General features: G+C 37.6%; 3 protein-coding genes across 3 annotated transcripts in view; 1 reads left to right on the plus strand and 2 right to left on the minus strand.

The window, feature by feature from the left end:
* Positions 1-7,183, minus strand: LOC136828907 (mucin-2-like). The gene has a single exon (XM_067087227.1). It carries the CDS (start codon positions 7,179-7,181, stop codon positions 3,927-3,929), a length of 3,255 nt encoding a protein of 1,084 aa, XP_066943328.1. The 5' UTR covers positions 7,182-7,183; the 3' UTR covers positions 1-3,926.
* LOC136828908 (extracellular matrix protein A-like) lies at positions 1-14,945 on the minus strand. The gene is made up of 4 exons (XM_067087228.1): positions 14,515-14,945; positions 11,426-11,640; positions 7,241-9,909; positions 1-836 (listed from the first exon to the last, which is right to left on the minus strand). Exons 1-4 carry the CDS (start codon positions 14,701-14,703, stop codon positions 811-813), a joined length of 3,099 nt encoding a protein of 1,032 aa, XP_066943329.1. The 5' UTR covers positions 14,704-14,945; the 3' UTR covers positions 1-810.
* COX5A (Cytochrome c oxidase subunit 5A) overlaps positions 11,485-17,392 on the plus strand; it is a 22,497-nt gene continuing 16,589 nt past the window's right edge. Inside the window, exons 1-2 of the mRNA XM_067087230.1 lie at positions 11,485-11,624; positions 12,065-12,116. The gene's annotated coding sequence lies outside the window, so the exon portion shown is untranslated. The remainder of the gene's footprint in view (positions 11,625-12,064; positions 12,117-17,392) is intronic.

A 17,392-nucleotide genomic window follows, 5' to 3' on the forward strand; every position in this document is an offset into this window, starting at 1 on the left:
TGTACTAATCCCATTTATTTTAAGTTAATTTACATCATTAGGCAAACAGTAATATCCAGTCTCATTATTCAGTTACATAATAATTGCCCGTACCATTTCATACTAGTTGTTCAAAGAATACTTAAAAGAAACAGGTGCAATGTATACATAATGCCCAAGAAATAAAAGATGAGAATAACCACCATTGAGGTTAAAATTATGCATACTGCTTATATTTTTTGGGAAAATAATAAGTACAGGATTATAATTCAAGGTGAATTTGACAGCATTCACAATGTTCTGGTTTATTATGGGTTTTGTTTATAAATTCATATTCTTCCCTTGTATAATACTCCGGGAAAAAGTAGTTCTTCATTGGGAAAAACTTTATAAATTACTGATTCTTTAGGGCAATTTAATCGTATACAGTATCTGATTAATACACACACACGCACAAAGAGATAGGCGTAAACGTGTGTGTGATTGTATGGCTGTGAGCAAATTGTCCTACAAGATTCAGTTCACATTATCTTAAATAATTATGATTAGTTAACTGACCACTTAAAGCTATGGCAACTGCTTCATTTGGAATACATCGCTCCTCTACAATATGGTGATTCAATCTTAAAACCAATATTAATTTGTTAATATCTACTATAATATATCAGTTAAGGCTAAGACAGATAGTTCTCAGTTTGAATACATGGCATTCCTGACAGACATTTTTTGAGAAAGAATGCTCATGTTGGCTTGAGGCTAACATTCTTCAACAAGTGATGAAATCCTCTTCCTTGCTGCAATGGTTACCAGCCACCTAAGCTTTGTCTCGCTCTAGTAAATCTTCCCGGCGGCAGGATCTACGAATATGATAAATAATTCTTTGCGTTAAAAAATGACAGTTGCAGTGTGGAGTTGATTTGGGCTTAAGGTATAAATATGATGCATTTAGAATAATGGGTTCTGTGTTATTTTACTGAGTTTCCGTCTTGGAGGGCTGGTGTCGTACCACGGAACTCCCGGGGAAATTGCTCTTGTACGAGATGTCAGTCAAAAAATTTAAGCTTCACAGTTAGAAGCCTTCATTCCCACTCCCAGTTACCATGTATTCACGATGAAGTGCAATGGATATGGTGTACAGTAATAGATAATGAAACCTTTTATCATCGTGTTGACATACCAGTGTAAAATTTTTCAAAGAAAGGAGTGAAATTATTTATAATAAACATCAGTGACTTGGTGGCTGGTTGAAACATTGCCGAGAAGCGTGATTCTACGTCCACTCATCCATTATCTTCAACTATAAACGTTTACATAAGCTCAGATCATCAGGTAGGAAACATGTCATTGCAAGTGATGTATTTTCAGCTGTTACTTTTAATGATGTGGTTACCGCACACGCTGTTACTCATGACAGACAGCCCCACAAATGGTAGCCTGCAGTTTGGGCTATATACTGTATACTATCCTTCTACAATTGACTTAAATAGGCTGTGATATAAACCTAATCTCAATTTTAACCAAACCCTGGCTAGCAAACATGAAAGATAATGCCTCAATTTTAGCTGTAGATGGCTGAGGACTGCCGAATCTTCATGTTCTAGGTTAAGGATGGGTAAGGTTGAGGAATGGAAACACTACAGTAGACTCACGTTGTTTCCGTAATCCTTCCAGTGTTTACAGTGGCTCGCATTCCCTTGGATATATATAAAGGTAGGAGCCTTATTCTTAATTGATTCCTCTTTGTACTGGTTCCATGTGATGCAAATGTTTATGAACGATAGTATCCTTGTGCCTAACAGCTTGCAGCCCACAGTCTTTGACATAAAAGGCCAACCACATGTAAGACTGAGAGGTTATCTTATTTGTTTGCAGCGCAGGCTGAGGCTAGAATTGATATATGTATACATCATACCCTATATAGGTCAGTTATAGAAGGTAGGCATGTATAGCCCAAACTGTACGCAACCATTTGTAAGGCTGCGTAAAGCCGAAGTGAATAACATGATTGTATGGTAACAACATGTCAGCAAGAGAAAGATTACGGACAGAAAGTAAGCCAATGTAAATCCTGGGAAGGTTTAAAGAAGCAACTTGAGTGTTTCCATTCCTCATCATCAGATTTATCAATCTTCGACCCCAAGGGCCATCTATAGCTAAGAATGATACATTATCTTTATTTTGACTGGTTAGGCTAAGGCTATTATTGATATTATATATAGTTATATATATACAAACAATTATATGTGGGCAAACATGCTACCATTTGTAGGGCCATGTCTAGCCTCAGTGAGTAACGAGTGTTTTAGCCGACGCGTCAATAGAGTACATACGGGATAAATATTGTGGCTGGTGATCGCTGAACAAACCTATTTATACACTTGAAAGTTTATGCTGAAAATTATGATAAACATTCCAAATATTTTTACTATGTAATTTTCCCTTGATACTGTGTATTGATTTACAAGACCTAAAATGTAACCCGTGAGTATTAAAACCCATATCTTGCTCATAACATTTTCTTTATTATGCAGCTGTTCAGTAGCAACATGAGATCAGTGAACATTTTAAGAAGGCCAGAAGAATTTAGGTGGGTTTTCGATGTAAAAGAGCCATTTTTATTTTTATTTTATTTCATTTTTATCGTTCATGGTGATAAAGAGGTGAACTGGGAAGAGGGTACTAACAAACTTTGAAGGGCTATATAATAGATGAGACTTGTTGTGTGTGTTGGTGGTAAATTTATGACAAAAGAATGATTAAAACGGCCTCTTTGCAAAGAAAACGCCCAATTGCAACAACATGGAAAGTAAACTCAGGAAATTTACAAATGAAAAGCCTAAGACATTTGTAATGAGAAAACCTCTGAATAGACCATGTCAAAAAATAAATGTTTGGTTATAAAAGTGGATAATGAGGCCTGCTAAAGCTGAGATGTGATCTTATTCGTTTCAGCTAAGAAATGGAAGGTGTTAGTGCATTGTGAATTTCGATCATAAAGTTTTGTTAACTAGGTCAAAATGAGGCCAACAGAATTTATAGACCCAAAGAACTGTAGAGGCATCATGATCTGGAAACTGATAAATGCCTCAATGTTGGCACCAGGATGAAGAGATGGTATCAGAGATATTTGCACTGCATGTAACTGGTGAGACAAAAAGAAAAAAAAAGTCATCATTACATTTTAATGGAAAGATGCTGTTCTCAGAGGTAAACTGGAAGAACTTGTTAGGGAGAGAAACCTCAGTGTACAGTAGAGGGGTTGGCCTATATGGTCTGTAGGCCAATTCTTATTTCTGGCCATTGGGGTAGTTGACATGGAAAACATTCTTACTGGATAGAAGAGATAACTGATGATAGTTGTGCGCTCTGGGACAAGCAAAAGCCAGATCTCGGATGTCAAAGTTCATTGAATGTTATGAGCAGTTTAGCCAACTTTAAAATTAATAGTGGAATATGAGTCTTTGATGCAAGAGGTGTCATGAAAAGGGCGATTACATAAATAGGAGAGTCATTTAGTCTCCCACTTATTCATAATACTTCCATTCGAGTGATTACGACTTGCAAATTACAGGTATACTTTGTAGTAAAGATGCATAACGTATAATTGTGCTGCACATTGTCGATATGTTACAATTTAATTACATAACTTTATATACATCCTGTTACTAACACTAGTTGAGCATGAAGATGGCAACAAAGAAATGAATCGAACCATTACTGTATAAAAATTGTCCATAGAGAGGGGAAGTGTTCCAGAAATTGGAGAAACTTGAATAGTAGATTCTGGTCCGATGACCGACGATGAGCCATGATGGATAGGCTATAATGTTCGTGTCTTTTGTTTTACCTTTTGGACATTGTTATGTATGCTCAGTTTCGTGAATAGTATTAATTTAAAAAGTACTGCAACAGCATTGGGGTAAAAGACCAAAAGGAAAATAACCAGGTTATAAAGGAGATATATAAGGACAATTCCATGCTAAAATGCAGTATGGGTAGGAGGGATGGTTATTAAATACAAAGGGGTAAGGACAAGTCCTCTGCTGAAGCCGCCCGTCATGAGTGCAATGATTATAATTTCTGCAACAGTTGCCAAGAGGGCAAGATGGATAATTGCCTTGTACTTCACACTCCCTGATAATTTGACTGCCAGTGGGGCAGTCTGCTCTACGGAGGCACACGGGATAAATCGGGTCAGTGTTAAACACGAGACCACCGGAACATTGCACTATTACGGGCCTGTATGTACCTTGTGGAGCAGGCTGACATTGTATGAAATCTGAGCAACAATCTTTGCACTTTGGGAACCTACCTGGGTGGCGACAGTAAGTAATATTGGCTGTTGGACCATACTTCTGGGGATCATATGGACAATCATGTGGTGACACACAATAAGGATATGTAGATATTGGATTAAATACCAGTCCTTCTGGACATAGCTTTCTTGTCTTTAATATTTTGTCTCCCTGATGGTAGCAGTAATCGTAAGATGAAATGCAGCGTTCGCTGCTGGCAAAGTAGCCAGCATAAGGACAGTATGTTATGCTTGAAGTAAGCGATATGATTTGTGACGAGGGGTTTGACACATGGGACTGAGGCTTTTTACAAGATGCAACACAAGGTATATTACTACTGCAAGTCAGGTAATTAATATTGAATATTGGTCTTCCTGCTGGACACTTCATACGAACTGGAGATAAGATGCCCTTGGACAAAGAACAGTAGTAGTAGAAATGACAGTCCGTTGGATCAGGAATCACCGAGTTTAATGTCTGGCAAGATGGTAAGCAAGGGTCAGGAGCAACAGTAGGACTAACAGCTGTTGTTGTAGTTTCTTTAGAAGATTCATCTTGGGTAAATGATGAATTAGAACACGGGTTGTGACACACACCATTGGCTACGCATTGACTTGTGCCTGTATCAAATACGGGAGAATGAAGAGGGCATTTACTTCTAACAGGCTGTGGTATTAGACCATTAAGATGTATACATACAAAGTAATAATGGCAGTCCGTTAAATCAGGAAGCAGTATGCCTTGTTTCCTGCACTCTTGAGAGCATTTAACTTGGCTGGGGTGAGTTATACTGGTAAAATCTGAAGGACTTGTTTCTTGGAAACTTGTAAAAGCTGTGAATGATGAAGACACCGTTGTTCCTAGTGGATGCGCAGTTATATCGTTAAGTGTGGTAGTATTCAGAGTTAAGGTAATTAAATCATCTGAATTATTCTCATTTAGTGATGCCATTGTTTTAGGGTCTTCAGTGTAATCTGTGATATCTGCAAGAATTTCAGTAAAGTAAACATTAGTTGATAAGGTTTCTTCACCTGCTGATGGAACAGTAGTACTGAGCAAAGCAGGAGAAAGTAAAGTTTCCTCTATTCCACTTGGTGAATGAGGAATGGTAGTTGTGAGGTCATGTGCTGTTGGGTTTATAATATCTGATGAGGTGGTTGAAATGCTGTGACTTTCCTCAGTGTGGTTCAGTTGTGATGTAATGGTTTTATTACATATTTGGATACAGGGAACATTTCCCTGACAACTTTTGGTATCCACATGGAAAATAGGCCTCTCTAATGGACACTTGACTTTAGAAACATATTTCTTACCTCCTGTAAACATACAAACATAGTAATAGTGACAGTCCAATGGATCATAAGTAATTGAGTTGTGACTCTCACATATTGGCTCACAGTCATCTGTGTTTAAAGATATTGATTCTTCAGTGGATGTTTGAGGTGTGATACCTGTGATATTTTCCATTTCAGGTACTACACTACTGTCATTTGAATATAAAGCTGTTATATGAGTGTTATCTTGAATATCAGTCAGAACCAAGAGGGATTCAGTTTGAGAACTATCAAGTGCAGTTATGTTAGAACTATTGGTGTCTGAACAATGAGTGTTACAATCAGCTTCTGCAGTGCAACTTCCAGTCATCTTGTCAAAAATATGTTTGTGCTCAGGACACTTCATTTTGATAGGTTTAAGGCTTCCTGATTTGGTAAATGTACAGATATAGTAAGCTTGGCAGTCTCTTGGATCATGTACTAAGGTGTCTGGTATTCTACATTGTGGAAGGCAGGTATCTTCTATACTTGGACTAAACGCAGTGGAAGACACTGTTGATATGGCTGGAAACACTGTTGGTCTGGAGCATCCTGTAATGCATCTAATCCATTTTTCACATTTCTTACTTACAGGGTCAAAGAAGGGTTTAGTTCTTGGGCATTTGGCACGAACAGGTTCAAGAGTGAGGTCATAGAGGAATATGCATATAAAGTAGCGAGTGCAGTCAGATGGGTCTGGCACAGAAGAATAGGGTACCAAACACTTTGGGTTGCAGTCTGTATTCATGAGCTCTGTTGTAGAAATAGTAACAGGTTTCTGGCATGTTACAACACATGGAGCTTCTGCTAAACACCTACCTTCTTCACGACTGAAAACAGGCCGATTTGTAGGGCAAGCTATTCTTCTAGGTTTTGATATGATATCATTTAGAAAATGACAGACATAAAAGTAGTGGCAGTCTGTAGGGTCTGGTAGCCAAGAATCAGGAACTAGGCATGTTGGGCTACACTCTGATGGATTATTTGTTGCTGATAAAATAGTTTGGTAATTGTGATTGGTAGAAGTAACAGGAATATTCTGATAACCTTCCTTGTTCTGATTATTGTATGTAAGATCACCCTCATCAAAGGATGAGAAATTAGAAGTTGAAGGCGGATTAAGAGTGGTCATAACTGAATTTATAATGGGGAGAGTAGTAAGAACAGTGGACATAGTTAATGTTGAGGGTGTTGATGATGGCAATGATAATGATGATGATGTTGATATTTCTGGCTGAATTACTGTAGTGGTCACATAAATATTATTTAGTTGACATTTCACTTCACATGAAGCATTACTTGCACACTCTCCAGTCTCTGAAATAAAGACAGGATGACTTTGTGGACACTTGATCCTTATGGGATGTGAAGTCAGATCCTCTGTCAACTTGCACAAATAGTAGTAATGACAATCTGTGGGGTCTGCAACCTTCGTGTGTGGTTCACTGCAGGTGAGCTCACATGGATTTAATGATGCTTGATTTGATGGTGTATGTGCAGTATCTAAACTGAAATCATATGACGACCCAGTTGAAACAGATGCTGTACCTAACGTAACTTTACTTACCACTGTTTTCGAGTGTACATCATCCATAAGAAAACCTGGAGGCAATAGATTTGGGTCAGTATACTCTAAAGTTTCTGAAATCATACCTTGTGTATTTACTGCCTTTGTTGTAGTTGCTAGCGGCACATCTGAAGTAGTGGAAACTTCTTGTTGAGGGCAACTTGGACGGCACTTGATTCCTCTGAGGCACATCATAAGAGTAGGGCTGAAGGTTGGCATGACAGAGGGGCATATATAAGATTTTGCAACTACCTGCCCTCGGAATAGTACACACTTGTAATATTTAGAGCAGTTTGTAGGGTTGGGGAAACGAGTGTTAGGAATTAAACACTCCTTGGGCTTGCAGTCTACTGAATCCTGAGGTGTTTCTGGTGCATCGTCTGCAGTTTGCACGGTAGTAAAGGGAAACATAGGGTTATCTGTTGATGTGGGCAAACTAGGAGGGGAAGTAAATGAAGGGCTGTCCAGTGTTTGTGTAACAACTGGTAAAACTGGGCTAATGACAACTGAAGAATCCATTTCAAATATATGGGTAGCTCCAGCTAAAACAGATGATGTCTGAATTGTGTGCACTGGTTGTATTGTATCTGTCATAGTGCTATGTACATTTGTAACACCAGTAATGGAAGAAGAATTTTGTGGAGGTTGCAAATGGCTCTCATCTATCAAAGTTGTAGGCATGTGTGTAACTCCAGTAATAAAAGAAAAACTTTCCGATGATTGCAACGGGTTGGTTGTCATAGCAGATATATGAGTGACCCCTGTAATAAAAGAATAACTTTGGGATGACTGTGATTGGCTGTCAGTTAAAGTAGGTAAGTGGGTGACCCCAGTAATGAAAGAATAATTTTGGGATGAATGGCTTTCAGTAGTTACAATAGGTATATGAGTGATTTCAGTAATCAATGAATAACTTTGGGAGGATTGTGACAGGTTTCCAGTAGTTAATGTGGTTATATGTGTGACCCCTGTAATGAAAGAATAACTTTGGGAAGACTGTAACTGGGTTTCAGTAGTTAAAGTAGATATATGGGTGACCCCAGTAAGAACAGAATAACTTTGGGAAGATTGTGACTGGCTTTCAGAAGTTAAGGTAGGTATGTGGGTGACCCCAGTAATGAAAGAATAACTTTGGGATGACTGTGACTGACTTTCAGTAGTCAGAGTAGGTATGTGAGTGACCCCAGTAATGAAAGAATAACTTTGGGACGATTGCGAATGACTTTCAGTAGTCAAAGTAGGTATGTGAGTGACCCCAGTAATGAAAGAATAACTTTGGGACGATTGTGAATGACTTTCAGTAGTTAAAGTAGGTATGTGAGTGACCCCAGTAATGAAAGAATAACTTTGGGATGACTGTGACTGACTTTCAGTAGTCAAAGTAGGTATATGAGTGACCCCAGTAATGAAAGAATAACTTTGGGACGATTGTGAATGACTTTCAGTAGTCAAAGTAGGTATGTGAGTGACCCCAGTAATGAAAGAATAACTCTGGGACGATTGCGAATGGCTTTCAGTAGTCAAAGTAGGTATGTGAGTGACCCCAGTAATGAAAGAATAACTTTGGGATGACTGTGACTGACTTTCAGTAGTCAAAGTAGGTATGTGAGTGACCCCAGTAATGAAAGAATAACTTTGGGACGATTGCGAATGACTTTCAGTAGTCAAAGTAGGTATGTGAGTGACCCCAGTAATGAAAGAATAACTCTGGGACGATTGCGAATGACTTTCAGTAGTCAAAGTAGGTATGTGAGTGATCCCAGTAATGAAAGAATAACTTTGGGATGACTGTGACTGACTTTCAGTAGTCAAAGTAGGTATATGAGTGACCCCAGTAATGAAAGAATAACTTTGGGACGATTGCGAATGACTTTCAGTGGTCAAAGTAGGTATGTGAGTGACCCCAGTAATGAAAGAATAACTTTGGGACGATTGCGAATGACTTTCAGTAGTTAAAGAAGGCATGTGAGTTACTCCAGTAATGAAAGCATATTCTTGAGATGACAGTGACTGACTTTCAGTTGTTAATGTAGGTATGTGGGTGACCCCAGTAATGGGAGAAAAACCTTGAGGTGACTGTGACTGACTTTCGTTTGTTGGAATAGGCATTTGAGTGACTCCAGTAATTAAAGGAAAACTTTGGGAGGTTTGTGATGGGACTTCATCTGTCATGGTAAAAGGCATTTGAGTCACCCCAGTTATAAAGCTGTTGTTCTGTGATATTTGTGATGCTGTATCTGGCAAAGTGTCAGTGACGTGAGTGCCTCCAGTGCTATTAGTGCTTTCGACTGTACCTGTTTGTCCGTGACCCAAGGTCGTGTTGCAGTTACTTTGTGGACCTGTTGCTGTAACTGTGCCCGATATATTAACTGAAAATGCAGATGTAGCCAAAAGAGGAGCCTGGGTATTGGAGGAAGTGGATGTTGGAATGTCTGTTACACTCACAGAGGGGAGGAGAGACGCTACCGAATATGCAAAGTCTGAAGACTCATTCTCCTTCAGAAGATGCACATTAGTCACTGACTGCACTGGGCTTCTTCGAATAGGCATTAACTTCGTAATAACATCATTGGCCCTAACATGGGGATTTGCCAGTGGATGGTCTTTATTTGCTGCATCAAAGGAGGTAGAAAGTAGTGGCATTGCAGAACAATGATGGCCATTGTATCTGACACTTTTCCACGCACTGAAGAAAAGACTGTGGTCACTGCAAGATACATGACAGTGGCCTCTCCGTGAGCACCTCTGCAGGTACCTGAAACATACAATGTAAATGATTCGTTAACAAAAATGTAAAGAAGCTTACCTGTTCGAAATAAACTAAATAATAATGGTAGAAAAATTAACTCTGTGAGAAACATGAAAATTTCAAGAAGATAGTATTATCTAAGATATAATGAAGTTGATGAAACCAACTAATATTAGTTGTTCAAGTAATCTGAATTTTGTTCTTTTATAGTTCCGTTTAAAGTTTCTCTTATTCACTCTTAGGTTTAGTTTTTAGATATGTCAGCAGGAGTGCAAGTATATAAATACAGTAATGTCTAACAAGCATAGACCATATATCTAGATTAACCGTAGCATGCGACAAAAAAAGAATGTTGGAATTTATGCCAAATACCAAAACCTATTTAATTATTTTGTAGTGAACAGGCTTAGACGATACGTTAATTCTGAATGCTCCTTTTAGCATTAAACGCCACTTCAATCCTATCCTTGTGATATGAAAAGAACGACTTCTTAAGTGACGGCAGGATTAAACCCCTGGCAACCTTATTTGAAAATTCCAAGTAAGTTGCCTATCTACAGGCAAAAAAGACTGAATGGCAGAGATAGGTATAAAGTCGAGCTTTTGTCTATTGGAGCTTTTCAGAACTGGACTGTTCCTCATATTGACTCACTGGCCTGTTTTATAATACAAGTTGAGAAAGTGTAAACACCTAAGCAGTAAGAGAAGCAATAAATAAAAAATCAGGTGGATATGTGAAGAGTTCATTAACAGTAATCGGCCATACCACGGGAAAAACGCCAATTTTTGTCAAACCGCAGATGAAACTATGTGCCATAAATTATTTTGATATTGAATTGACATAACATTTTCTAAGCTGCAACGTTGTCTTTGAAGGCAGAAAGCATTTACAAAGCTTGGATGTGTCTGGCTTCTAGTATAGCCTTTTATTCAGGAAAAGGTTGATAATTCATGAACTAATCATTTTTCCAGTAAATGAGGAGATTACGTAAAACATTTGGGAGAGCGGAAGAGGAAACCCTTGCTTAACATTTATTTATTTATTTATAACCGTTTTGTTATACGGCTTTATTCACTTATAACCATTTTCTTGATGGACTGAGTGTTTGAATCCCACCACAGGAGTTAAGAATTTGTTTCTTTATTTGGGTTCAAGGCTCGTAATAATGGATGTATAGCCTACTAAAAGTGAGATGAAATCGAGGTTTTAAGAGGACGATTATCGATAGATGTTCCATAATATCAAAGAGTAAAATATCATTGAAACTGGAATGTATCACCATTAAAAACGGATAAATATCAAATGAGAAAGATTACTTAAAAATAAAAGTTTCCTCTCAGTACTCTGGCAATATTGTTTGATGGAGGTTGCCTTAGGTAGAAAGTGGATCAAATATATACGTAATTCACAGTGAATCTGATTTATTGACAATATTCTCATTGTATCTTTGCAGTATGGAAAATATGCTGATTTTTAGCACAGACTGACGGAAGCATTTTTCTGAAGACATCAAAATGTTACCTATTATAAACATCTCCCTCGCTCTGGCAGGAGCATCTCAGGAGAACCAGCTGACGGCGGGAGGAAGAGGGCGAATTGACCTCCGTAGCTGTGACGCCAGTGTCCTCGCTTCCGTTGAATTTGGAAACGGTCGTGCAGACGAAGAAGTGGATGCAGGAGGTACGGTCTGGGAAGCGGTCTCCCTCCTGGATGCATGTGGGTAAGCACTCGTTGTTCTGCAAGTTGATGAATGAGTGTCAGATTAGTTATGTAAAAAATAGTTTATTATCTGCTAATGTGTAAATATATTTGTATGTAAGCATTGTCTATTTAAGAATGCTTTTTATTGTAGTTTCAATACGTCCTATATGGTATTGCTTTTTTGAAAAAGCAGTATATATATATATATATATATATATATATATATATATATATATATATATATATATATATATATATATATATATATATATATATATATCTGATAAAATATTCAAGTGCCATCTTTAACAAATTTGTTTGTGTTGTGAAGGTGCCGGTAATCATTAATGAAAAGAGGTTCGTCACAAAAAAATGATAAAAGTCACGTTCTTTTTTTGTAATCAGGTTATTACAAAAATACGTATTCCAGCTTTTTAATTTAATTTAATTTTTTTACAGTGTTTGCAGTACACTTCTGAACGTTGCTGCAATTAGGCATCAGTCCTTTCAGGTAAGTGGATAAGATTATATCTGTTGTAAAGCTTTGTAGACCTGACATACAAACCTTATCTATTCTTAGGTTATGAAGTCTCGATGCTGTGCAAAACATAAAGTCTTGGTTTAATATACTCTTTGTCCGTTTTTCAAGCATATTTGCAAAAATAGAGAGAGAACGTTGATCCACTGTCAGATACTAGTAAAAACTTGATGACTCGAGAGGAGAAACTTACTAAATTTTGTCGTAAGATTAAGAACCACAAGGCAAACACTAATCACGCAGAAAACCAATGAGTCTCGAGAAAAAGCTTAGAACGTAATAATTCATAACTCTTGAAGAGGGGAAAACGCTTTGAAAGGTTTTAAAATGGCGAAAGTTGACGCACCGTATTTATAATGCAGAGGCTATCTCAAGAACACCTTTTCTGCACCTAGTACTAACACAGTACTAACGGATATTATATCCCCAAGGAAATACATTCTCCCCATTTTTATCAATTTGGTGCCATACTCATAGACAGCCGCACTGTTCCTTCGTGTACGGTATAGTATAGTGTGCATATGCGTGCAAGAAAATCAGTGGTGAAGTATTAGAGAAGGAATCTGTTGTGTAATTAACCATGGGTAACAGATTGCGCATGTTGAAGCGCTGTTGTCTGGGGTGCATTGTGGGTTGTGATTAGAAGCCCCGCCAAATCTGATGGCCACATGATGTGGCAAGATATATACTATTAAAGCCAACGGTTATCCAACTGCATTATTAACCCTCTACCTCGGGCCACTACGTAATGGAATCCGCATCGCTTTTTTTATGTAAATATACCGCAACAAGCATCTAGCGATGGTGACATTTATCAAGGGAGGAGGAATGATTACTGATAACTAAACAAAGTTGACTTTCCCATTCCACATGGAAATAATTGCAGGGAGGTTAAAGGATTATTATACAAGCGTGCTTTTAATTCTTAAAAAAGGGAGTACCGAGAAGTCTCGAAAGCTCTTTAGAAAGAGGTATCTTGCTTTTATCCTTCACTTCGTTAGATCGCATTGTGACCATTAGGCGTTCTTGCGGCTAATGCGGTTAGGTGTTCAGAGTCAGGTGTATTTACTTTGTCGTATTTCCCGGGTCCTCGTTAATTCAATTAGCCCTCTGAAAAGAATAGGATTGTCCTGGAGATATAAACCTGCATGGTTGCGCATACAGACAACGCAAAGACACACACATAAATAAAGACAAACGTATATAAATATGTGTTTGTTTGTGTGCCTGCGCGCGCCAGTGCAGAGCAGACAGTGGACCGAAGGAAAATAATGAAAGGTCTGAACTTATAAACAAAAGACGTAGAGCTTTTCTTTATTATTACTCACATTTGGCACTGCTTTTTAGCTCCAACAATAAACAAGTAAAAAAATGCGCCGAAGGCAATCGAGTTTTCTGTACAGCTGTATGAAACTCGATTTACTGCAGTGTGAAACTCCCAACTACAACTACGACCGGGGAGCGCTCAGTTACTCCCCAGATGCGGTCAAGTGGAGGTCCGTTGGCGAAGCCTCCGGAATTGGACTCGGCGGTGCCAAGACGCTCGATCATGGCTAACTTTAATTTTAAATAAAATTAAATATACTGAGGCTAGAGGGCTGCAATGTGGCATGTTTGATGATTAGAGGGTGGATGATCAACGTACCAATTTGCAGCCCTCTAGCCTCAGTAGTTTTTAAGACCTGAGGGCGGACAGAAAAAGTGCGGACGGACAGACAAAGCCATCTCAATAGTTTTCTTTTACAGAAAGCTAAAACTGGCTTTCCCTAAAAGGCAATTCTTTCATATGACTATAGGGATGAGAAGGCCATTAATAAGTATTTCGTCTTATTGGCTTCATTATTAAAATAAACCCTAAAGGGATAATATAACCCTTGGTCTGTAAGACTTCTACAAAACAGTAGCCACTTCACACATTTACACCAATAGCTCATCAGCGGGCATCGTTAATTTTGAAATATAACACGCTTCGTCATTCACCCCCAACTTGCACGTATTCTTGGGGTTCCTGGAAATTAAGGACCGTCATTTCCAGTACTTCTCTCAGGCCACCTGTCCAGCTTCTTTTTTGGATATTCCTTCCTGCCTCCTTAATACCCGTGCATTATACATTTTCAACAACCTGTCGTAGCCCATTCTTGCCATATGACAGAAGCACCACACTACAGATATATATATATATATATATATATATATATATATATATATATATATATATATATATATATATATATATATATATATATATATATGTATGTATATATGTATGTATCAGTTAGATATTCTCAGATACTAACTCTGATTAACCCAATTTAAATACAACATATTCTCTCTGAGCTGACTGGATAAAAACCAACCGATCAAGACTTACCTGAGTATTGTCCACATCCTTCTTTGCCACCTGGGAACCCCCTTGGGCGAATGCATTCCGTTGACCCTGGGCGACAGGTGTGGGATTAGAGAGCGCCGGGACTGACCACTGAAGAAGAAGAAGAAGCCACGGCACAATGGCGAATGAGACGAGGCGCATAGAAGTTGCGACGACTGAACCGTAGTGCATGGTCGCGGTTGGCGAGGGCGTCTTAGCAGCCGCGATTGAAACAGACTGCCGGGAGTATTTAGTTCTCTGCGTTGCGATTCTTCCTCAGAGTCTTAGATTCAAAGCGGTGTGTTGTGCTCAGTTGTGTCTGTCGGAAGTCATTCCGGAAGTCGCTGCTTAAATTTAAGGCGATAGCATTCAGCATTTAAGGGTCCCTTTGCGTTTCTTGTTTTTGCTCTTGCCCAATCAAATTATTTGTTTTTCTGCAAAATTGTGAAAGAAGTCCCATCACTGCCTAAATTTGCATGCGTCTGTGTCTTCACTTAAGTTTTAACTTATCATCTGATCATGTATATAGTATTTGCACTATTAAGACTACAGACAAATATTATAATATATATATATATATATATATATATATATATATATATATATTATATATGTATATATATATATATATATATATATATATATATATATATATATATATATATATTTACTATATCTCTGGATGTAAGCTATTATCAAAGTAAAATTAATTTGATATTTATTAGTTATTTGTGGCTTTATATATATATATATATATATATATATATATATATATGTGTGTGTGTGTTTGTATGCATTAAGCCACAAATGACTAATAACTATCGAATTATATATATAAATATATATATATATATATATATATATATATATATATATAAAATGTCAAAATAGTCTTGACACTCTTCACCAGCAAGGGCCAGTGTCTGATTTCCTGGCAATATAGAGTTCAGTCTCATTTCTCCTTGGTTGACCTAAGCGGTGGATTATGTGCTTGATAATCCGCTCTGTAAGTCTCACCCAGGGTGGACAAGTCATGGAGTTAACAGCATCCAAAAATGCTTGATGAAAACCGGAAGTGTGGCATATATATATATATATATATATATATATATATATATATATATATATATATATATATATATATATATTATATATATATATATATATATATATATATATATATATATATAATATCATATAATATATATATGTATATATATTATAAATAAATATATGCATATTTATAATATATATACATATATATATAAATAATTATATGTAAATATACTTGTGAGCGTGTATAGATTTTGAAATATAACATCTTAAAATTAGAAGAGTTGAGAATGTTCAACCATAAATTGGTTCCACTTAAAATAAAAATAAAAAATAAATAAATAAAAATGAGCACCGTGAACTGACACAAGGAATTTAGATTATTCGATGAAAAACTGAAATTGTTCCACATGCATACATGCACGACTAATAGATCCGGTTTACCTATTAGCTTAAACATTTTCATTTTTGAACTTTCCGGCAAAAACGTATCCAGAAAGAATAATTTCGGATTTTAATTCATGCTTCGACATTTAGATTTTCGAGTGCTCTTTCACTAAACCTTATTCAGGCAAGTGGCAAGTGCAGAACCATTTAATAAAGCACTGAAAGTTCCCCAGTCCTGAGTTTAACGGCCTAAATTTCAGAATCAAACCACTGATTTTGAATACTTCACTCCATTTTCTACTGTCTACTTGAAGTGTTCTGTGTGTCAGCGTTTTCTAATACACTCGATATACTTAAACCCATTTCGTCTTGCAAGTTTTTCATGCTTTCCGAGAGGAAAAAAAAAGCTCTTTTTTCCACCGAATCCTGAAAACCAAAAGTCTTTCAACCTCGAGGACACTAAGCCACTTCTTCTTACGTCCTAGTCCGCGGAATGCCAGTTACTCTTTGTTACACTTTGCAACGCCCCACCTTCCCACGTCTGTTTGAGGGACTGTTTACCAGGACTTCCCGAGCGGGACGCCTTTTGTATGCACACATCTCAGGGCGCTGACCCCTGCTCTTGGGCTGTAGGGAAGGGGGCGTTCGTACTTCCGCGGTTCTCCCTACGGGCGATTTAAGATATCCCGTCATCGTTTCGCATCTTACTGGGTATGACAACCAGATGATATGCTCCCATCTCTCCAGGACTAGATTATTTATTTATTTTTTCATGCAGTCTCTCTCTCTCTCTCTCTCTCTCTCTCTCTCTCTCTCTCTCTCTCTCTCTCTCTCTCTCTTTCTAATCCTAGTTGACCTTTAAGATCACCTACAGACATATTTCCTAATAAGTTTCTTTGCCCTGTAATGCTTCGTCCTCTACCCTCATGGGAGGACATTAAAATGTCTAACGTACGACCATTATCTCCTTTCCTCATTTTGGACTTCTTCTTCTTCTTCTTTCTTCTTCTTCTTCTTCTTCTTCTTCTTCTTCTTCTAGATAGCATTCCTTTGAATAACCATAGTATACACAGACTAAATAAGAAATGATACTCTATACAAAATTAGGCCTACTTTATCACCGTAAATATAAGTTAAGCAGGTGACCTCTCCGGTCATTTTTTAACATTCCTGCCGCTGTTTCACGTGTATATGCGTGTACAAACACTTCAGACATAATAACAAGGCTTATTCTCAAGGAAATTGTTGTTATGTGCATTTAGGTCTGAAGTTCATGGTGTGTTGCAGAGAGCGACAGATGTTACTGGCAAAATTATTCCATTTCACGTATTTTATTCATTTGTCTTTATTAAGTATTCATTGATGATGAACAACCTGCTGTGAATGATATCCCGTAAGAAAATTCTCGCACAATCATTTAAAATGCGCCCTTAGCAGTCAA

The sequence above is a fragment of the Macrobrachium rosenbergii genome, chromosome 43, assembly GCF_040412425.1.
Source record: "Macrobrachium rosenbergii isolate ZJJX-2024 chromosome 43, ASM4041242v1, whole genome shotgun sequence".
Classification (NCBI taxonomy): domain Eukaryota; kingdom Metazoa; phylum Arthropoda; class Malacostraca; order Decapoda; family Palaemonidae; genus Macrobrachium; species Macrobrachium rosenbergii.